The following is a 24,088-nucleotide window of genomic DNA, read 5'->3' as shown; positions in this document are numbered from 1 at the left end:
TGAGTCTGTAATGGAATACTTGTGGTAATCTAACCTGATGTTCACTTAACATACAAAAAGAAAGAAGTTATTGACATACTTTGGAACATTTTGAATCAAAAGGAAAAGGAGGAAAACTTTTCTGTGTTTTAGGCAGAAGCATTTCCATCTCTTTTCTGCTTTTTTGTATAGATACATTTGAGGAATAATGAAACTATCATTCTGTGCAAAACACCAATATGCAGGATTTACTAGCAATAAACGCTACATTCAAATAAATAAAATACACTGGGCCAACCAAAGCTGGACACCTAAATACCATTGGTTTCAACAGAAACACGCCCTTTTGTGTTACAAGGATACTGGAAAGAAGGGCTATTTTCTAAACTGGAAGCAACCCCTAGGCTGCAATTTGCCATGCCCAGATGAACTTGCTTCAAGAATTTTTAACACTGCTGATTGCCAGAAAGGTGATGATCCCCATCAACTACCAGATTCTAGAAGACAATTCCTTCAGACAGAAAACCATAAGCATTGTAAGATGAATGCATCCCTGAGGTCTGCTTATCTCTGGATAGCATGAAGTAATGCTGCAGACTGCTTAAACTTCATTTTCTGATTAGAACTTTCCACAATACATCATTAAAGTAGCACCTAATACATTACAGAATACACTAAATGTCTCCTGAGCAAGATATGCTGATGACATATTATACTAATATGTCATTGTCATCATGTTATCACCACCACAGATGATGATTTAATTTGATGTATAGTCAGGGCATGATGATCCAATAATGTGTTACTCAAAGAATAATACATCTATAGAAAGCTGCAGGGAGACTGATTTTTAGGAGAAAAGACACCTTGATCCTAGATCTAGTATATGTGTTTGTATTTATGGCATCCCGAGGCACTGAAAAAAGTGAGACCTATGCAGAATTGTAGCAAAGGGTAGTATATTACCTAGCTCTTCAGATGGCGTAAATCAAACCAGTCTTTACTGACTTCTGCAGAATACAATGATTTACAGTAGCAGAGAACATAATCCAATATAGTAATAACGTAAGAATGATAATAGAGTAGAGATTTAAAATGTGGTCACATTTCTATCACTGAGCCAGGAGAATGACTCTCCCAGGTAAGCAGAGCTGTAGTAAGCTCCTCTGCTGAACTGCAACTGATAACAAAGCTCAAGACAATGCATCCACCTGGACTAAATCATGACATAGGCTTCCTGTCTCATTACCAATGTTAATTTCTCCACATCCACTACCCCTCTGTATACCCCACCCTATTCAATCACGCCTGCCTTTGTCATTCACCGGCTATTATCATTCGGCTTCTGTAATCAATTCACTCTCCAAGATATAAGGACAGATGGACTCACATTCTAGCTGTATCTGAAGAAGTGAGCTGTAGCTCACGAAAACTCATACTCTACCACAAATTTTGTTAGTCTTATAGGTGCTACTGGACTCTTGCTCTTTTCTACTGTGACACCTAGACACACTTTTTCTATGACAACTCTGAAAAGAGATTCAAACAGTAAATGCTGCTAATCCTTTCTCAAAATTGGCAATTTGAAAGTCTCTGGGCTGAATCTCAATGATAATTTCTGTTAACTGAAGGCACTAGCATTAATGGGCTAGAACTTCCCTACCTCTTCCTGCTGCAGCATTTCCTGAAACACAGATTCTGAGGAAGCTCAAGAACAGCAAAAGACTCAAACTGGACATCTGCAATGGGAGGTGGAATTGGCAAAAATCACTTGCCTTCCTTTCATTCGCAGATTGGAATCCAACCCCAGCTCTCTACTGATAATATACATTTATTTTTCAGTAATATTCTCATCATGATGCACTAATGTAAGCCAAAACTTTTAATGAGGGGGAAGTATGAGAAAACTATAGCTTCACTGTAATAGTGGATTACAGTTGAAGAAACTGTAGAATGTAAGTAAGGTGTATTAAGTCAATATGCATAGTGCTCTACCTCCTTCCTGTGTCTAAATATATATGTTTCATCATCTGAACATAATTAATACTTGCTTTATCCCTGTCACTACTGCTCTGATCCCTATAAGCTCTGTAGTCCTGCGAGCTCACCGACGCATCTTTGGTGACACGTAATTTTCATTTGAATAGCTAATCAAGGCCACATCTGGCAGCAAAATAAGGCGAGAATACAGTGGTAGAATTCAGAAGTGGTAAAATAAACTCTACAGTTTAATATTACAGGTGGATTATAACATTTTAACTAGGTGTCATCAATCATGTGTGTTCATAGATCCATTTATGTGTCCATATGAATGAGACCCCACTTTCCAATTCAGCCCAAATTCACACTAGGGTAGCATGAATTTCAGGATACAAACCTTCCTTCTGCTAACACACTCAGAATATACAACAAAGTAGAGCATGAGTACAATTTAGGGACAGATTCTAGCTTCTATTATAGAGCTAGACACATGAAAGAAAACAAAATATTCCTTTTCCCTTGAATTGAAAAGGGAGAACCCAACAGTGGGATAGAGAAACTTCTGTGTCCTAGGAATATTTCCATTATTGTTTTCATCAGTGCAGCAAATGTTAGAACTGTACTTTGGGAACTGACCTCTTGAACTTTCTAGAAGTTTGCATGATCTGTGGTTTATTGCTGTCATTTATCTATAGGACAGTGAGCCCTGTATCCAACCTATCAGACCAGCATGTATGTGTTTTAGCTCCATCTCAATAGATGGTCCTGTTGAAAGTATATGTTGCTCTGAACAAATCAGCTCTCACTAGATAAGGGGATTCTGACAGCATGCTGTGACATCTTGTCTCTAAGCTGCAATCTAGAATAATTCTGGAGGCAGCTGATGAAAACAGGCTATATCATAAGCATGTGAATGGCATCATTACTGCTGCATTGCAAGAGAAAGGTAAAATTAGCATTTCCCTGAGCTCATTATAAATTTAAGAAATGAGATAAAATGCAGCACAGCTTTGTATGAGGAATAAAGTTTCTTTATGCAAGTCTTGCTTTTAGAGTTCAATTTTGATTGAATAGTTTTAGACACTACATAGTGATCTAACGGACATTTATTTTAAAGTGGTGATAGAGCACTCTGTATACAATAGAGTTGAATAAATATTTTCATACTATCGATATTATCAGAATGAAGTGCCTGGCAGAGCTAGAGTTTCTTATTACTTTCATCAAGAACTGGAAATATTTGAGTTCTGCTGAAGAAAATGTATCCTTCTATTATTCATGAGCAGATATTAGACTCAGGTCTTTCACATAGCTCTATAGGAAGTGTAAAAGATTTTTTTGTAGAAAATTTTATTTTACAGAAGTAATTAAGTAATAGAATTTCCCATTCCCTTAAATATAATGGCTTATACCAGAGATGAATTGTCTGTGTGGATATTTACAATGCAATTTCCTTTAGCAATTAGGGGTAACAAGAGATTGTCTTATGTCACAGTACTGTAAATGCCTAGGGTTGCCAGCCAGTGGGAACAAGGGCAGGAGGGAGGGCCCAACCACCAGGTCTCCCACTGTGAGCTGGCAAATTGTCTCCCTAGGTATATGTAGTTTGCCACACACTCTTCCAAATGGGGCTTCCAGTGTCAGGAGTGTTTGATAAAGAAGGAGAAGACTTGGGGGTTCCTGTGTTAGTAAAGTTTGAGAACTATAGAAAGTAGTACTCCAGTCAAGGAAGTATATTAGGTATTTCATGGTTGTATAATAAATAAAATCAATTAACCATATCAGAAGCCTTCCCACAGGAAGTGCTCCCACTGGAAGAGAATGTTTTTCAATTGTTGCCATTATATTTATTCACTAACAGCCCCCCCCCCTATCTGAACTATGCCTTACAAAGCCCACTTGATTTTTGTGGAGAAGTTGGTGTGACATTTGTTGTAATAAATACTGACACAAAATTTTATCCAAGGCACTAGTCAACAGATTGCACTTGAGAGAGATTGCTGCAAAATGCCACCTGGCACATTCACTTACAACATGGCATGCTCAGTATCTACAACTGAAGGCCTTTGCCCATTTGTTGCCCCCCCACCACCAAGCCATCTTGAACATTCTCCTCTCTCATACGTGAGACAATCAGGCACAATAAACTGCTTGTATGTCTTTCCTTATATCTCTGGAAAAGGGCACTGCTATGCACAGTGACCAAATGGCTATCTTTTTACATGTTCTCTTTTCTATATTAACTTTCTAAGACATACAAAAAAAAGTGCCAGTGTTTTGAACAAACCTGTTATATGCACCTCAATTTCAACGTGATTTCACATATCTGTACAAAACCACAGCTTGTTTATGTGACAAGATAGACTTATTAAAGGATTTAGGAAAATATTTAAAAGAAAAGCTTAAAAACAGTAACTATTAAAGCTAATAATTTCCACTCCGTTCAATGTGCTCTGTTTCTTTAGTTAGTACACTTACTGTTTGGGTTTGAAGAGTATTCAGATGTGACTTGAAAGTTATTAAAGATTTCACAAAATGTGGTCTCATTAACTATATGAATGGTAAAAAACTTATTCCTCAGATGACTGAGATGCTTTTGGATCTCAGTTATGATCTCAGTCTTCCAGTGTCATCATATTAGTAAATGAGATCACAGGAGAAAGCTGATATTTCTGCCCATGGATATGCTCCATTTTATTTTATCACATTTTTAAAATCTATCCCATGGAACAGAAGAATCCTAGATTAAAAATGAGATCAATAAACAGGATTTTCTCAAATGTTTTCCAGGGTGGAAAAATCCCCATAAGATGGACAGCTCCTGAAGCTATAGCCTACAGGAAGTTCTCTTCAGCAAGCGATACGTGGAGTTATGGGATTGTCATGTGGGAAGTTATGTCCTATGGGGAAAGGCCATATTGGGAGATGTCTAACCAAGATGTAAGTATTTCCAGCCCAGGACCTGTTTATATAAATGTTCTTTAAAATGGTTGTTCTTTCTATGTTTCTCCTTGCTTAATTATCTGTACATTAATGGGAGCTGTTTTAGCATTTCTTACACTAGAATAGCCGTACCGTTTTCAGCTGGGTTATCAGATTCATAATCATTGCAGTTATTATTGGACATATTTAATTCTGTGCAACCACATTAGGTAAACTGTGCAATCCTATGAAGAGTTACTCCAGTCTAAGATGGTTCTATGCATAGAATTGAACTGATAATGTGCAAGTATTCTCTGTACTCTTTATTCCAGAAGAATGGAAAAGTGGGTAATTTAACTGGGAAGGCATAAAGCAGAAAAAGGCATTGGAGGAAACATCATCCTATACCTTGTTCATGAGAGTGAAAGTTACTTTACATGATGGCTCTGAAGATAAAGAGGGATGACAGGATTTGTGCATGCTGCACCAGATCCATTGCTTCACCCAGTATGACTCTATGTTGATAGATACATACTTGCATATAATAAGGAATTAATTGCATGAAGGGGGATCCACTAATGAAACTATCTTTTTGTTATGACGCATGAGATCAGTGCTCTCATGTTCCATTGTCTTCAACACTTACTACCCATCGTTTGGTGACAGCTTTATGATCTGCCATTTAGTTAGAAAAACAATATGGAAGTGCTTGGAAGTGGGGATAATACACCCACAATGCATTGCATGTTCTTAGACAGCCTGTTATAGGAGCACTTTTATACAAGTATCTCCAGTATTCTAACAGTAGCTAGTTAGGATCTAGCTACACCTTATACTTTCTCTGGGTCCTCCCTGAGTCCATATAATCTAACATATGCTGTGAGTTCTATACTAGGAGCTTAATCCCAGGCACATATGTGCCAAATCTGCATTGAGATAACAGTGTGCGGGGAGAGGGGGCTTAAGCATTCACCCCATGCCATTTTCCTCACCTTAAATGTGTGGGTGCACTATTCGACCCTGTCATGATCTGGCTGTGCCAGGAAGGCCTAGCAAGGTCTCAGAAGCCTGTTAGCAGTGGGAGTAGGCCTGCCTACACTGCGCAGGAGCCCCTGGGCTGTTTTGGCACCCTTTTTGGCCAATCAGAACACAGGAAGCTAGTGCTATATAAGTCTGGGAGGAAAAAAACATATGTTCTTTCTCCCAGGGAGCAGGCCAGAGGAGGTTTCTGCTAGGGGGAGAGGTCCTCATCCAGGTAGAGTGAGAAGACAGGCCTGGCAGACAGAGGGACAGTGAGTTCAGCCGCGCTAGGGCCTTTTGTTTATTCTACTTTCATCCATCTATTGTTGCTAAGGCACCTTGTTTGCTTGTTTGTTTGTTTGATATTAACTTGTAAATAAATCCTTTTGTTTGTTGTGCTGGGTCCTCACGCCTGTTTATTGGCCAAGCTACGGAGGTCAGAAGGGTTGGGAGGGTACTCTGGGCCTTCCTAAGGGACCCTAAATCCCAGAGTAGTGGCAGCGTAAGGTGGCTCACCCCACCTGAGGCATGACATGGTGGCTGTAGCAGTGGGATGGACTAATTTTGGACCCTGGTAAGGCAGAGTGACATTTGGCTTTGAAAAAAAATATTGTTTTTGCTTTTGGCTTAAGGAAGCCACATTTGCTGAAAGTGCTTGCACAGCCAAGTAAAGGTCTGGTAAAGGTGTGGTAAAAGGGGGTTTTGTTTATGTTTTAGCTGTTGGGTCAACTGGATAGTGAGGCTAGAATAGGTAGTGCATGCTCCTCCAAACTGGGAAGACAAAATCAGAGGACGCGCCTGTTCCTAGAAGCAAGACCCAAGCAAGGGCTGCTGGGCCCATGTCTGAGAAGGAAGAGACAGCTAGAACAATGGATTCCCAGAGTGAAGAGGTCTTGCATCTTCAGCTACAACTTAAGCAGGCAGACCTTGAGCTAGAGAAAATGAAGCTTGAGAGTGAGAAAGAGAAAATGAAGCTTGAGAACCAAGCTCACTTAGAGCTGGAAAAAGAGAAAGTGAAGCTAGAAACAGAGAGAATGAGGCATGAGCTTGAGATGGCTGAGCTCGCAAAGGGTCTGCCTCCTCCAGATGCCCCGGTGAAAGAGGACCGTCGGAAGTACCCCTTGTACAAGGAAGGAGAGGACATCGGGACTTCCTGCAGAATTTTGAACAAGTCTGTGTTGACTACAAGGTCCCCCAGAGCAGTACATGGAAAAGCTGAGACCACACTTGAGTGGCATCCTGGCTTCAGTGTCCGGCCAGATGGAAGGCAAAGAGAGAACAGATTTCAAGCTGTTCAAGCAAAGAGTGAGAGATAGAGAGTGGGATTCACCAAGGAAGGGGCCCAAAAGCGCTTCAGAGAGATCAGGCTTGAAGGTAAAGAGTCCTACCCACAGTTAATACACAGACTGGGAAAAGCCTATGACTTGTGGGTGGAAGTTGCAGAAGCCAAGACACTGGCTGATGTCAAGGCCCTGATGTGCATTGACCAGTTCCTGAATCTTCTTCCTGAGCACATTTGGTGCCCACTTGTGGACAAGAGTCCTTCTACCCTTCAAGAAGCAGGCCACTGAGCAGAGTGACTGGCTGAAGCCTACAGAGGGCAGAGGTACAGCATTCATCGGGACTGGCACAAGAGGGAGTCTCCTAAGTCCCCACCCCGGTCCAGAAAGCAGCCAGAGGAAAAAGGACAGCCGTCCCAGCAACAGCAACCTGTTTTCCCAAGTGCTGGTGGGAAGTCGCCCACGGTGGAGAAGAAGGTGCCACAGTGTTTTACGTGCAACCAGTTGGGCCACTTTCAGAATAAGTGCCCCAAAGCCAGGACTGACAGGCACCACATGATCCCAGAGAGGCCTCAGATTACTTCTCCTGCATTTGATCCAGAGTATATCCCCCAGCACCACCAGAAGAAGGTCATGGCGGATGGCTGTGAAGTTGCTGCTTGGCGAGATACTGTTTCTCTCCTGACTACTGTGCATCACTTTCTTATCAATCCCAAGTACCTCCTCCCGGGAGAAGAAAGGAGGGTAAGGTTCCTGCATGAAACAGAAGGTATTGTGATGCCTGTCGCCCAGGTACCAATTACCTATGAAGGTTGGAATGTTTGGCTAGGTTTGTCCAGTCCTGCGAGGTATGCCAGACTGTGGGGAGGGCCCTGGATAAGGGTAAAGCCCCACTTCAGCCTCTACCTGTGACTGGCAACCCCCTTCTTTTTGCTACTGGGCAGTTCCACACCCCAGCTTGGGATTCTCCCCGTTTGAACTGGTCTATAGAAGGGAAGTCCGTGGACTTTTGGAACTGGTGAAACACCACTGGGAGGGTTCCCTACCTTCCCCAGAGACTAATGTTTTGGACTTTGTGGACAAGCTTCAGAACTACCTAAAGGAAGCTTTAACACTAGCTCATAATCAGCTGCAAGAAACCCAAGGTAAACAGAAAACCTGGTATGATAAAAAGGCCAGAGAGCAGGTTTACCAAGCTGGTGACTTAGTTATGGTGCTGAAGCCTATAAAGAGCAATAAAATGGAAGCTTCCTGGGAGGGACCTTGCCAGATCAAGGACTGCATGGGGGAGGTGAAATATGTAGTTCAGTCACCAGACATAGACCTTCCTCCCCGGGTTTATCATGCAAATTCCTTGAAGCAAATTCTCGGGAAGTTATTGCTTGCCATCTTATCCCAGAGCTGACAGAGGAATTTGGAAGTTCTGAGGACATGTGTGTGGGACTTGCCAGTGATGGTGGGGTTGAAGAGCTTACCTATTCTCCCTTACTGTCTAAGGACCAGCGGGAAGAGGCTAGGTGACTGTGTGGTGAGTTTGCAGATCAATTCTCTCGACCAGGTCGCTCTGCGATTGCAAAACATTCCATCTTCACAGGAGATGAGCCACCCGTGGCTGAAAGAGCTCGCAGAGTTCCCCAAACCCAGCAGCAAACCATCGAGAGGGAACTAGAAGAGATGCTGACAGCAGGAATCATCAGGCCTTCCAAAAGCGCCTGGGCATTGCTGGTGGTGCTTGTGAGTAAACTGAATGGAGAGATCCAGTTTTGTGTTGACTACCAGAAACTAAACAAGATAACAAGCCCTGATCTATATGCCTTGCATTGACAACCTGCTTGACTAGTTGGCTCCAGCAAGGTACATCTCCACCTTGGACCTCACTCGAGATTACTGGCAGCTCGAGCTTGATGAGCAGGCCAAGGAATGGTCTGCCTTTGTGACTCACAAAGGGCTGTATGAATTTAATGTACTTCCATTTGGGCTCAGAAATGCCCCAGCAACCGTCCAGGGGAGTACTAATTAACTTTTGAGAGGGCTGGAAGGGTTTGCTGCAGCCTATTTGGACAACCTGGCTGTGTTTTCTCAAACCTGGGAGCAGCATTTGGAGCATCTTCCCCAGGTGCTGGAGAGAATCACAGAAGTTGGATTTACCTTAAAGGCCAAAAAGTGCCAGATAGGTTTGAACCAAGTAGCTTATTTGGGACACAATTTAGGGGTGGGTACCGTCTCTCCTGGGCAAGCCAAGGTTGAGGCTATCTGGGATTGGTCAGTTCCCAAGACCAAGGCTCAGTTCCAGTCTTTCCTTGGCTACTACCAAAAGTTTGTCCCTCACTACAGCAAACTGGCCTTGCCACTAACTGATCTCCTAGGCAAGAAGAAGCCGGAGAAACTGCAATGGACAGAGGCATGCCAACACGCCTTTGACAGTCTGAAGAACTCACTGGTGACAGGACCAGTTTTGAGGGTTCCAGACTTTGACAAACCCTTTGTCCTCATCACTGATGCTTCTGACCGTGGGGTGGGGGCCATTTTGTTGCAGGAGGGGCCGGATCAGGAGCAACATCCAGTTGCTTTCCTGAGTAAAAAGCTCACTGAGTGGGAAGCTGGCTAGGGAATCCCTGAGAGAGAGTGTTATGCTGTTGTTTATGCCTTGGGGAAGTTCAGGACATCCTTATGGGGCCGATATTTCTTGCTTCAAACAGATCACTCTCCCTTACAGTGGCTTCAGACTGCCAAATTAACCAATCCAAAACTCCTGTGGTGGAGCCTGGCCATGCAAGACTTTGACTTCCGGGTGAAGCACATTGCAGGTTCTGGGAACAAGGGTTGCAGATGCCTTGTCCAGGAGGGCCTGCCAGAATGAGTAATTGGATGTGGTTCCATTATTATCACTGATTGATGGAAAATGTTAGTGTTGATTTGTAAAATATTAATGTTGATTTAAAGGTTGGCAGAGCACAGCCCAGATGCCTGGTTTCAGACTGCATCAGTGGGGATCCAGATGGCTGGACCCCATGATTTGGTCTGGTGGGGTGTGTGTGTCATGATCTGGCTGTACCGGGAAGGCCTAGCAAGGCCTCAGAAGCCTGTTAGCAGTGGGAGTAGGCCTGCCTACACTGCCCAGGAACTCCTGGGCCATTTTGGCGCCCTTTTTGGCCAATCAGAACACAGGAAGCTAGTGCTGAATAAGTCTGAGAGGAAAAAAGCCTGTGTTCTTTCTCCCAGGGAGCAGGCCAGAGGAGGTTTCTGCTAGGGGGAGAGGCCCTTGTCCAGGTAGGGTGAGAAGACAGGCCTGGCAGACAGAGGGACAGTGAGTTCAGCCGCGCTAGGGCCTTTTGTTTATTTTACTTTCATCCATCTATTGTTGCTAAGGCACCTTGTTTGCTTGTTTGTTTGTTTGTTTGTTTGATATTAACTGACCTCCTTGTAAATAAATCCTTTTGTTTGTTGTTACTCTGCTGGGTCCTCACACCTGTTTATTAGCCAAGCTACGGAGGTCAGAAGGGTTGGGAGGGTACTCTGGGCCTTCCCAAGGGATCCTAAATCCCAGAGTGGTGGCAGCGTAAGGTGGCTCACCCCACCTGAGGTATGACAGACCCATTAGAGAATATTAGGTGTACTCTATCAGTACATGTCCCCTGAGGCCATTTCAGGTCTGGAAAGGGCTGGAGGCCCCTCTCCTCATGAGCCATAGTCCCAATCAGAATCAGGCTCACACATGCCTAGGCTTAAATTCCTAGAACAGAACTCATAATACTGACCTGGGGAAAATGTAAGGTATAATTAGATCCTGACTAGCTACCATTGGAAACAGAATACTAGATTAGTAAGGTTGCCAGCACTGCCTCAGCAAATGCTAGAAGATTTTGAAGGCAGTGTCTGGGAAAGTGGTGTCAGGAATTTCCTCATATCTCTATAGTAAACACCATAGACATATAGACATTCCTAGAGCAACACTATGGAGGCCATTTTCAGACCATTCCCTTCCCCCAGACACACGCTTCAAAATTTTTCAAGAATGGAATTGAAGCCAAGGACAGAGTAAATGGCAAACGTATGAATTATGTGGATCATTAGTTTGACCATTATGGCTACTCTTATGTTCTTATGATTACATCATTATAAATGGTTAACATGTCAAAATTTAGCATTGCAGTTCACAAGAAATGAAATCTTAAAATAAAGCCTTTTTCCAAATAATTCAATAACTAAGCTGTTTACATTCTTCTTGGGCCAAGCCCATGTGAACGAGGATTTCATATTACATTTAACTCACTGTGTCTTGAAAATATGGAGCGTACCTTTTAGTCATTAGGATGCTGATTGATTTTTTAATATTCATTTTATTACTCTAGTATAAGAAATGTTACTCAATCAAGTAGATAACTGTTTTATTATTGTACTCATTCAAATTTGTGCTAGTGCCAATTAATGCACACTTGTTTGGCAGGCACTATACATGTCCATTAATTGTGACTGTTGCATTGCCTTTTATGTCTTATTGCTTAATTAATAAACATTAGCTAGGCTGTTGAACTTTCTGTGGAAACTACGATGCTGATGAAGAGATAAAAGTGGTAAAAGTAAAGTAGTTTGGTGAAGAATGCATAATTCAACGACAAGTATGAAGGAATTCTGCAGAAACACTGTCACTATCATTCACCAGAGGAATCTTAATTATCCATTTTTATATAAGGTTGTGCAAGTTTTGACTACAAATTCTCTCCTCTAGATTTTACAGCAGATATTTGCCCAGAGATAACAAACCTGGAAGAACATACCCAAGAGCCATCCTCTGAGAAATTTAGGGCAGCATACATAATTTTGTCATCTTTCAAAATATCTTTTTAAATCAGGTAAAACAGAGAGAATAACTGGTCCAAGATCTGCCAATGAGCTTGGTGGCCAAGTAGAGTCTCCCCAGTCCTAGATAGGGGTGTGCAGGAGGGGGTTGATTCGGGTTTCCCACTTCGGGTTTACCCAAAGCAGGAAAAAATTTTGGAAATACTTTAATTCCAAAGCGGCAAGCTGCTTCGGAATTAAGGTACTTTACTCGCTTCAGTATGCTCCGTAAATATTCAGAGCATACTGAAGCAAGGGGGGCAACTCCCCCACCCCTAACCCCCCACCCCTGGGGCAACCTTTCCACCCCCCACCCTCCTGGGGAACCCCTCCACCCCCATCCACTTACGTTACCTGGTGGGAGGGTCAGCTATGCTGCGGGCTGCCGCCACCGCCATGGCAGTGGCACGAGGCTGCAATGGCCTGAAGGCTTCAGGCCGTCGCAGCAGCCTCATGCTGCTGCCACCGCCTGAGCCTCCGGGGCATTGGGGAAGGCTGGAGCTGCCTTCTCCGGCCCTTCCTGCCCCTCAAATGGCCGCTACGGTGCCGGCACGCCGCGGCCATTTGAGGAGCAGGAAGGGCAGGAGGAGGCAGCTCCGGTGTTCCCCAATGCCCCACAGGCTCAGGTGGCGGCTGCCACCAACAAGGTAGGTGGGGGTGGGATGATGTTTAAAGGGCCCCGCCGAAGCGCACAGCCCTAATCCTAGTCTGAACGCATCATATTGTTTTCCTCCCAACCTTCAACCTCCCAACAGCAGCATAAGATATGTTTTTGCGCTGTGGTGTTATACCAAGCTAGTACATTTAACCCAAAAAAAAGGGGGGGGGTAGTGTGATCTGACTGGCAAAATACAGAGACAGAAGACACCAACAAAACAGGCAACTCATAAAGGAAAATAAAAGGTTTTCACAGCATTGGTGTTTTATTCTTAAATGAAAGACCGGTCTCTATAGGAAATACAGTGGAAACAGGGTGTTAATCCCTATTTAGGAAAAGCTTACTTTTCAAATTATTGCTATTTATGGGTATAATTTTCCTTGTGGATTATTTAAAGCTGGAGTTTACAAATTCAAACCAGCCAATGGACAAGCATCCTTTGAAGTTGGCTTTCCAAGTGTGTTGTCAAAAACAGATGAGTTCAGGAAAAGAAACCTATGACACAACTATCACCACTTGCTTTAACATTTAGCCTGTCTTAGCCTGTGGAGAAATGTATTGGGGTTTTCAAGAGACAGCGTATGCAGGGCAGTTTCCCTGAGGCACTGTACTCTCTTCTGGAATGTGATAAAGTATGCAAGAGCCTGTAGCATTTTTAGATCAATTTTACATTATAGACTGTAAATTTATTAAAATGCAAACAAAAGGGTGTTCTCCATCACAGAACATGGATACATTATTATAGGAAACAAAAGGAATATTGAATGGAGTATAACCAACAGGTGGAACTAAATACTGATTTTTCTTATTTGGAAGCAAAGATAAGACAGCCGTAACATTAATCACTAAAAAAAAACCTCCTTGATTTTTTAAAAATTCCATATCCAATATTCTTTAATTATTAGACATAGCTTGAAGACAAGGACTTAAACTTAGTCCTAAGTACAGACTTCACAGGGAATTGTGACTTATTGTGACATAACAATCACATATATTGTTTGATATTCATCCCAGTGCAGCAGGAGACTGATGGATTCTGCTTGATGTTATACTGGTGGATTCAGACATATCATTGGAATAGCTCTGGAGTGATTTGCATTGAAATCACATTGTTCTAAGGTTTCAGGCTTAGGTTATAGAACTAATTAGGCCTATTTAGAAATACAGTCAATTGAGATCAGGATAATTGTTTATGAATCATCTGTATTATAATTCTGTTTTCCACAGTATGGTCAGCAGCAGCATTCAGGGCACTATACAGTTCTCATATCATCACTCAGCTGTATTTTTATACATGGCAATTGTTTTATCCAAGGAAAACTGTGACCTCAAGTCCTGTTGTAGACCAGTTACTAAGTCTTAATGGGTTCCATGTCAGTTCAGGGCTAAATCCAGGACATTAGCCATTGAGTCTGTATTCCTAGCTTTATTTTCCATACAGAAATGAACCACATCATCTTTCCTCATTCTGAGGGTTTTTTAAAAAATTTCTATAGGTCATACTGTCCATAGAGGAAGGTTACAGGCTTCCGGCTCCCATGGGCTGCCCCGCTTCTCTTCATCAACTCATGCTTCATTGCTGGCAAAAAGAAAGAAACCACCGGCCAAAGTTCACAGACATTGTCAGCTTCCTAGACAAACTGATACGCAACCCCAGCTCTCTTCATACTCTTGTGGAGGATATACTTGTGTAAGTCTTACCTTAATGTATTTTTTTAACCATCATCCCAGCAAATAGCAAAATGTTATCATGGCAGGTGGATATTGTGCTGATGTGATTATGGAAATAGCCATCATGGATTTCCAGCAGCAAAAACACCAGATTTGGCTAAAACATTGGCAAGAAGTTACCTTTTCACTTTATACCTTTCATAATAAAAAAAGAAGAGGACATCCAGCTGCACAATACAAGTAATAAGAAACTACAGAAAAGAAGAAGCAAAACAGCCATGGATACTCAGAATTAATATTTCTCTTCTTTGTCATCTGTTAGCCAAAGAAAATGTATCATCCTGTGTCATTCTTTTTATCCTAAAAAAACCTGTAGTAGAACTATGATACTAATAGCAATCAATCAATCACAGGCATGCATATTCATATTTTATTTATTTCTTTTGGTGTTACATATACAAAGTTGTATGAAGGATTACAACTCCAGAGAGACTCATCTCTGAATTATTTACAAGTGGAAAGTTTTCATTTTATTCTAGTTAGATCTTTATTTTTAAAAAAACTGAAGCTGAAAATAATTCTATATATGAAATAATGGTTGATTTATTTTTTTAAAAAACCAAATACTTGTTGAAAATATGACTAGTGTCTGGTTCTGTGATATGTAAATGGTCCTTTTCCTTCCCATGTGATTCTCAAAGTGCCATTGTCACTTTTGGACACTTGTGGACAAAATGGCATGTGGTACAGAGACCAAAAGAATGAATTGGACAGAAATAACTCTCTCACTCCCTATTCCACCATCAGAAGCCCTTTTGCCAGGAGAAGGGATGCTGCGAAGAAACAAACAGAAGCTCCCTTAGAACTAGCAACCAAACCAACAGTGGAAAACCACACCTAAGCTGTGGTATTGACATGATGAGCTTTGTTACTTGGCCGGTTGCCTTTTAAATGTTTCATTGTATATCCTTGCATTTCATAGCAAAGTTTGTAATGAATTGTATTTTGTATAAGACAGTAACTTACGTATTTATATGTATTTATTAATATTATATGCACAAAGTCACTTTAAAATTTCTATCACAAAAATACTTATAAAAATATTTAAAATTTCTATAATTCATTACATCTCTACATGTTCATTAGTGTCCCTTAGGTGTGGTTTTCCACTGTTGGTTTGGTTTAACAGAAGGGACACTGGCAGAAAGGGTATTTTGTCATTTCTCCCTCCTTACTGCAGCCAGCCATGTTGCATGACTTTTTTCATGAGGGTCACCTGATCTTTTGGGGCATCATAGAAGGCTGTTTTAGGAATGTTGTTAAGATCTGCTTCCATTAAGGCCTGGAGCTTGCAGTTCATAAATGTGACCTTTATTGCTTGATTTATCTGATTCATTTTTTATTATACACCACAAATATGTCTCTAAATTTACATGTTTTACATTTTCATTTTCCCCCCTGAAGAATGCCAGATTCACCTGGTGAAGTCCCTGAATACCCTTTCTTTGTATCAGTCAGTGATTGGCTGGACTCAATAAAAATGGGCCAATACAAAAATAACTTCATGGCAGCAGGGTATACATCTATGGATCTTGTTTCAAGAATGAATATTGAGTAAGTAAATATTTATATCATCTGATTGAAAAAGACCTGTTGGCATCCCTCCCCTCCCCTTTGAAATAAGAGACACTTCTTCAGCCTTCACTTCCTTAGGCCTATGGAAATCCAATAAGGCAAACATTTTTGTTCTGTAAGCAAACCCTATACTTCTGCCGCTGGCAGCTGCTCCTTAACCCCATTCCATCAAAATAAGACATAGATTGCAATAGAAGCAGAATTAGGTTTATTGTTGTTTTTGAAACATAGTTTTCATTATAATAACACTGAAATGTATTGGGATGGAGTAATAGCAAATTGCACAAAATGAGCTGCGTGTTGATTTGGGGGGGCGGGGCGATCCTTATCCAGTTGCAAAGCAGCTCTATGATTCCACAAACTGGAGTCAGAATTCAGACAGAGGTGAGAATCTGTTTTTTCCATTAATGCTCATTTATGGTTTGTCATCGTTGTCCTGTCTTGGTTAAAGCAACTGAGCAGCAGCAGCAGCTTCACTTTAGAAACTTGTGGCTATTACAATGAAGCAAAAAGAAGAAATACATGTGTGAATTGGGCATGTCGTTTCATGGTTTTACTTTAATACCGGAAAGAAATCTTATGGTGAGACAGATAAGCTACAGGATATTCGTACCTCTCGTACTCAGAAAAATCAACAACTTAATATTACACTAGAATAAATTTTTTTAAATGTGAATAATTTCTGCATATCTCTTTGTTCATTTGTAATATGCAAAAGTGACCTTTGTGTTTGAAAAGTTGCAGTAAATCATATTGTGGGCTCTTCACACATTACCTTTTAAAGTGAATATCTATAGATGAAAAGTGTGAATGTGACAAACTGGTACATAAAATAGGTACATTCTTCAAAGGATCAGAGTTGGCTCCAGCTCCCTATTGAGTGTGCATGCAGTAGCAAATCTAGATTTGAAATCCAGGTTCACTGCTACATTATACTTATGAAATAGCCCACAGTGAATTGAGTAGGCTTCCAAAGCTTTTTACTCTGCACGAGTGCTGAACTGGGAGCCTAAGAACATGTGACACAGTCATTGCATATAGTTGCAGGAAACTCAGAAAAGCCATGTCCATGGCTAATGTGGATGGCAAACTGAAGGAAGAGCCATTTTCCTTTGGCAGGGACAAAAAAGGAGGCCGTGATCCTGGCACTTGAAAACAAGGAAGTAGGCAGCTTTGAAACTATGTACAAGATGAGACAGGAAAGAAAGAGATGAAAATCATCAGTATGCAGGCTATTTCCTCCCAGAAAAGCATTTCACTGAATGGCAGGAGGAAAGGGGGAGGGGGAAGATAAGAGGTGAGGAATTCTCTAGTGGTGGAGTAAGACAGGATGTATTCATGGAAAACACCACCACTGTTGTTCCCTCTCCAAGTGTTCTTCCCTTTTCCCCTGCCCCCGTTATATGATGCTTTTGTGAGGGAGGGGGACATGTTTGACAACTTCCTTCCTTCCTTCCTTCCTTCCTTCCTTCCTTCCTTCCTTCCTTCCTCCCTCCCGAATCATTGCTTTCTTTTTTTCTTCCTGTTGGAGGAAAAGTGTTGCTTACACCTGCATCAATACATCCACATGAGTTGTCATAAGGACTTGGCTTTTCCAATTTCCTGCAACCATATTTGAGGATAGTGTCACATGTAGTTAGGCTCTCAAAAAGCAATTTTGGCTTGTCCGTGGATTGGCTCTTGAAAAATATAAATTTGTTATGGTTCAGTCCCAAAAGCTTCTGGAACCTCTGACCTTTCTGATCATCCACAAACTAATCTGTTTCACACCTGAAAGACTTATGATGGGATTCATACCAATCCTCTGTGGCCTCAACGCCTCACTTTCCCCACTTCCCTTCCCTGACATTGGGAAATTAACCTTTGAATGAATACCTTTGCCTGTTAAGAGGATCTTGTCATTGATGATGCAGTCATGATGAGGCTTGAAAAAGCAATGCAAAATGGGCAGTGATAAGGCTGCCGCACACATTGCCAACAGCCCGGGAGAGGGTTTTCCCATCTTTAGCTCTCCCAGAGCGTGTCCTCCCACCATCAAATGCCGACGGGAGTTTGCCTGCAGAGAAAAGGAAAGAAAAAAACGGATCATCGAATGGTTATGTTGAAGGAACTGTGAAACTCACCAGCGTTGTTTCTTCAGCGACAATTTATTTACAGTAATTGGGACATTGTCTGATTGTGAACACTGTTATTAGGCATTGGTTATATTGTGGTTAGTGAGCTTTGAACAATTATCAAGAACTATGATATTGATTGGGATTTTCTTGCACTTTGCACTTTCACTGATATATTAAATGTATACTTTATATACAGTGGTTTCTTAGGACTGTGTCTCTGAATGGGGTCCTCCGTATATTTGCTCATGTTTTAATGTTCCTGTAGCTGAAAATCTAGATAGTTCTTCTCTGACTCGTAGGGCAGCAGAGAATCACTGAAATGGCATCCCACAATGCTGTGACATCATATCCGGTTGTAACCAGAAGTGACATCACTGCATTGCAGGATGCTCTAGGATTTCCTCAAAACTCTATGGTAAAGGTAAACATCTACAATCAACAGTAAATATCTATCTTCCTAATCTCTTCACAAAGCCACAGATGGATTTTCTTAAAAAATAATACCACCCGGACTGGTTATTGCCTGGAAAATGGGGAGAGCCAGCACTTGGATAGAAATGTAGCACTATGTTTTCTCACCCTGTTTTCCCACTCATTCTGCTTGGAGACAGAAGAAGAGAAAGAGAGCCATAAGTTCACATATAGCACATATTTAATTACTTGACTGCTCTAAAATTCCTTTACTCTGTTCTGTTTGTCTGTCTGTCTGTTTGTTTGTTTGTTTCTTTATGTCAAAGATGGCAGGGGCACTGCTTGCCTTAACCTTAGACCAAGGTGAATGCACGCCTGCCTCCTGCATCTTTATTCAACAGAATTTACAAAAGTGCCAATGAGAGACTGCTGTCACATTAGCTGTGGTTAAATGGCACCAGTCCTTTTTGTCTATCTCAAAGCACAGGAGTAAAAGGACAAATCTCCCAGCCTATCAGGGAATTAATCAGAAGGTTTACCTTGCAAGGGTAACTTGCAAGAAGAGTTTCTCAGCAAAGTTTTACCTGGTTGGTGGTTCAGGGTCAAGACACTGGCTACAGCCTCTTGAGGTTTAGGTGCAAATTACCTCAGATTCTCCTTCATAGAGACAAGCAGGACCTTAAGTTTTAGATCCATTACAGCAGACAAAAGGATGGTTGCCAGGGAACAACCATCTTTCAAAGGGAGACTAGTTTCTCTCTCTTAGCCTCTAGCCTCTTGCAGTCAGCCCAGGCATGTTTAGCCAATCAGAACCCCAAGAATTGTCACTGTTGCCTGCTAGTATGAACATGCAGCAGTGGCGCCAGGGTTTTTGGCGGTCACAGCGGGCCAGCAGGCCAGGCACCTGCATGCGCATGCGCACACACATGCACATGCACATGCACCGGCCTGCGTGATGATGTCATGTGTGATGTCATCACGGGCACATGCGCAGCACTGACACAATTGCTGCAGCGGGCACCTGGGATGGCATGCGGGTGGCCTCCCAGCTCTCCCACTCGGTTGCCCTGCGCCGCTGCTACACCCAGCCGGGGGCGTATGCTGGCGGCGGTGGTGCGGGGAGGGAGGGCTAGGAGGCTGCAGCTCCGTGGTGCGTGCTCCCACCCCCCGCGCCCCCTCCAGTGCCCCCTCTAGCACCTCGCACCCTGAGGCCACTGCCTACCTGGCCTCAATGGACGCGCCGGCCCTGTGAACACATGAGTGGGCAGAAACTAAACCAATCTGCAGACTTGGGTCATCCCCTTTCCCACAGGTTTGAGATAACGCTTAGTGCTCAGGAATGTTAATTGGTACAAAGTTGTGCCATGGAAGCTCTGCTAATGAGCTCTTATCTCTGTCATTGTGTACTGGTCTGCTAGCAAGCTCTGTAAACGTAGACCTTTCTCCTGAATAAAAGATTTTAAGATGGTTTGAACAGAAAAGCCATTTTCTTTACCGTTTGTTTGTTTGTTCCTTTGTTCGTTCATCTGTTCGTTTGTTCCACGTTAAACTGCAGGCACAATCCACAAAAATGTGCTTAGTCAAATGTGCTTAGTCAAACCAGGTGGTTGTTCAGTTGGATTCTTTATTTTTTCCTTGGTGTTTTCATTTTCACAGTTGGTAATGCACCTCTTTCCTTAACAATTTTAAACAACCTTCCAAAATATTTGTTAGCTTTTCAAGATATGGCTAACAAACATGGAATAATTTAGTTTCTATGTTTATGATGTACTGTACCTATTGCCTGCCAGAGTAATTCTTAAACTTCTTTTTTGTTTTATAGTGACATTAGAAGAATTGGTGTTGTACTTATTGGACACCAGAGACGAATAGTGAGCAGTTTACAGACTTTGCGATTACACATGATGCACATACAAGAAAAAGGATTTCATGTATGAAAGTTCTAGAAACGACTGTGTTTTGTGCCTCAGCATTACTAAAATGGGAAACACTCTCATACTTTCTTTCTGCTCTTCCCAGCTTCAAGAACTGCAACCTCTTAATCATACAGGAAACACATAATGTTTACGTTAATACTTCCAGCTTGGAATTTTTAATCTCACTCCACAGTTTCTCCCTCAGTTAATTGCTACCAAGAACATCCTGGTTCACTGCAAGACTGTCGCTGCACACTAGTGAATAGCTCAGCATGGATGTACAGCTCTATATAACAGTAAAGTCTCTGGAAATTTTTTCCTGACTTCTGTAAAAAAGCCTTCTCGGCTTGGAGTGGCTACCTTCTTGATATAGTAGAGTTTGATGGTAGAGTTTTTTAAAAAAATGTCATTTCATGTTTGGTGACCATTTAGCTTCCAATATAAAGCGTGCAATCAAGAAAAAGAGTTTGACATAAATCTTTATTTTATTGTTAACTAAATAACAAATGTTTGGGTTGTATTGTTACATTTACTTTGTACTAGTTGAATTGCTGGTATGGAAGGTTTTAGAATTCTTGGCCAAAATGACCGATGACTATTTATAGTGAATACTTGGTTCGTGTGCACAGACTGAACCGGATGATTAGAGAGAATGATGGGTTATCACATTTTTTGTGATACTATGTGTTTAGATTTATTTGCTTGGACATCTAAGAGTCTTTTTAAAAACCTTTTATGGTTTAGAATTACTTGCAAAATTAATATAATATTGGCTCGTTTTATTTCTCTGTTTTAAACATCACTATATGCCTCTACTGTATACTGAATTATCCCTGGAAAGTTGTTTTAAGAAACATGCAATATACATGATAGTTGTCAGCTATTCTGTACAATGCAGCTATGCATTTGATACTTATGCTGCAAAACCACAAGCATTTGCTACTTGTGAACAAGGAAATTCTTCATTGAATGTAGTAGTTTTATTATGGCATGTTTCTGTAGGCCAGCCATTCTGTTTGTTATTTGAAAACAAATCATCAGACATTTTTCCAAATGTCAGTTTTATTCCAATATCTTTTCGGTTTTGTAGGGTTTTCCCTTGCTTTGTTCATCAGGATTTCCAATCAGTACAAATGGAAGAGATTTTTACTGATGACGTCACTCTCTATTTGCATAGAATCATGTTACTATCCATTCCAGGCCAATTACATTAATATAACTTGATCAGTACAATGTACTAGGTTCTACAAGAAAGATAAAATAGCAGTATACAAAAATGTTGACCATTAGAGAAAATAAAACAGATATACGAAAATCAGAGTAGTCAGTTTGGTGGTGCTCATTATCTCAGCCATCTTAGATAAGTTAGTCCTTCCAGTTATAATCTTTAATAGCCATATAATAAAGAAAATGCTCTAAAAATATCTGTACTTCTACAAAACTTTCATAGATTGATTGGGCTATATCTTCCAAACTCTGCATGGGATATGTGCTACTGTGTACTAGAACTGAGCACATCTGCATGCTCTGAAAGCCATGCTCAGTTACACATATGTCACATGTAGGGACAGACAGCATAGTGCATTAATAGCTGAAGTGAAGTAACACTATTCTTGAGCATTTCTCATTTACACTTTAAGGTAGATGTGGATGATTGCTAAAACGGGTGATTTAAGAGGAACCATGCAATAATTTCTTGTTTAATTTACCTTGAGATTCTGAAAAAGGCATCTTTTTCAGACGGAGCAAGAAGGTCTTGAAAGGCTCTTGTTTAGTTTCAGTAAACAGTAACAGTTGGCTTGCTACACTGATCTGTGAAAAATTTTTCCTCATATAGCTATGATTTCATTGTAAATGGGTGTGTCAGACAACACTTCCATTTAATTTCTTAATGCTCTTTTAGCACCTCGACTTCACTCAAACATTTAATGGATCCTAATGTTTTAGAGTTTGGAATAAATTTCAACACCCATGTTAATTTTGTGCATTCTAACACCCCCATTCAGCATATTATCTCTTATCTGCAGGACCAGAAGAAACATGCTTTGCTTCATGTAGTTTAAAATTGCTTATGACAAATGCTTGTTTCAGTATCTGTGTGGGGGGGTTTGCTCTCTATCTCATATGGGAAAGCAGCCATACAAGTTCTAATTTCTAAGAGTTTGGCCTCATGTGTAAAAGAAATGTTTCTTTTTTGGTTTAGCTTTTCCACTTTTCCAGAGCTTTGATGTCTGCCTTATGCCGATTTGATAGCTTTGCCAGTAATCTTTTGGCCATCCATTGAAATTCTAGGACTGAAAACTAGTTCATACTAACAAAAAGCCATACGTTAGCCACTTTTAAAGTAGTGCTTTTTATGATTTATGGCAACGTGTGCCATCACTGGATATGCAAAGCAACCACTGGAACATGGATGGCTTACCAAATGGGGCTGCTTTTTAGGTGGTTACCAAGTGGCTGCTTGTTTGGGAGGTTGTTGCTACATATTACCGAAGCACTAGTAGTTCAAATGCCAGAATAAATTACAGAGGCACGAAATCTCTTCATGGACAAAAATGTGATTTTTTAACCCAAGTTGGTAACATTATTAGTGTTATTTAGGTTTATAAAATGTAACCTATTAACTCAACCACATCTGCTTAAAAGCACCCCTTCTCTGCAGTTAAATATATCTGAAATGACACCTTGCAAAATATGCATTCAAGCTAACGGTACTTACCTGACATTCAAGTAAGTACTTGACTGGTGGGACATCGTGGTACCACCGGTGTGGTATAGTGGTTGAAATGTTGGACTAGGATCTTGGAGAATCAGTTTGAATCTCCACTCTGCCCTGGAAGCCTGCTGGGTGACCTTGGGCCAGTCACATAATTCACAGCCGTAGCTACCTCACAGGGTTGTTGTGAGGATAAAATTGAAGATAGGAGAATGATGTAAGTCGCTTTGGGTCCCCATTGGGGAGAAAGGTGCTATATAAATGAAATAAATAAATGTTCTACTGCTCTAATATATGCAAATTCTACTTTAAACATTACAAGAACCTCCACCAGCTTAATACAAAAGCGACTATGAATTTGGCTGATGGCAGCTGCTATCTGGCAATATCTGATGGTGTTCTGTGAACTGGGCCTTACTTTCAAGTAAAAGTATTTGGGACTGATATGCATATAATAAGAGACTATAAATTACATATCAAATAAGTTTTTATCAGAACTGTTTGGATATGCCTTTTCTCATAAGTGTACACGTGCTTTCCCATTAGTGTGTCTGAAAAAAATGCATGTAGCATATACATCAATCTAGTTACAGTATATGGACAACTTTGTTTCTAGATTTATCACTCTGTGGAATATATATTTTCAATAGAAAAGGGTAGAAAAAATATCACAGTATAAACATTTATTATATTTTTATAATAATAACAAGAGAGAGAGAAAAGAAATTGTGGGAATTCTTTTAATAATTATCTTAGTAAAACATCTTTTTAAAAAATATCCTGAATTTTGCTGCTGTCTTTAAATGAAGTTTTGGACTTGTTTTGGTTTCTCACTCTGTTTTACATAACTTTTTCTTAGTAATATTCTTAATTTCCAGTTTCCAAATTTTAGAAGCATGCATGGGTGGGGGGAGGTATATGTTTATTCTATAGTGGGGGAAATC

The 24,088-nt window shown here is 41.0% G+C and overlaps 1 protein-coding gene across 2 annotated transcripts in view; it reads left to right on the top strand.

Moving 5' to 3' along the window:
• The window catches only part of EPHA6 (EPH receptor A6), a 785,056-nt gene extending 764,607 nt beyond the window's left edge, over window positions 1-20,449 (top strand). For both annotated transcript variants that reach the window (XM_054973550.1, XM_054973551.1), the window contains exons 15-18: window positions 4,750-4,899; window positions 14,175-14,368; window positions 15,814-15,963; window positions 20,335-20,449. In XM_054973550.1, the coding sequence (XP_054829525.1) occupies window positions 4,750-4,899; window positions 14,175-14,368; window positions 15,814-15,963; window positions 20,335-20,449 (609 nt within the window). The remainder of the gene's footprint in view (window positions 1-4,749; window positions 4,900-14,174; window positions 14,369-15,813; window positions 15,964-20,334) is intronic.
• Window positions 20,450-24,088: the final 3,639 nt, after the last annotated feature.

This window comes from Eublepharis macularius, chromosome 3 (assembly GCF_028583425.1).
Source record: "Eublepharis macularius isolate TG4126 chromosome 3, MPM_Emac_v1.0, whole genome shotgun sequence".
NCBI lineage: Eukaryota > Metazoa > Chordata > Lepidosauria > Squamata > Eublepharidae > Eublepharis > Eublepharis macularius.
This window is presented reverse-complemented; position numbering and strand designations above follow the sequence as displayed.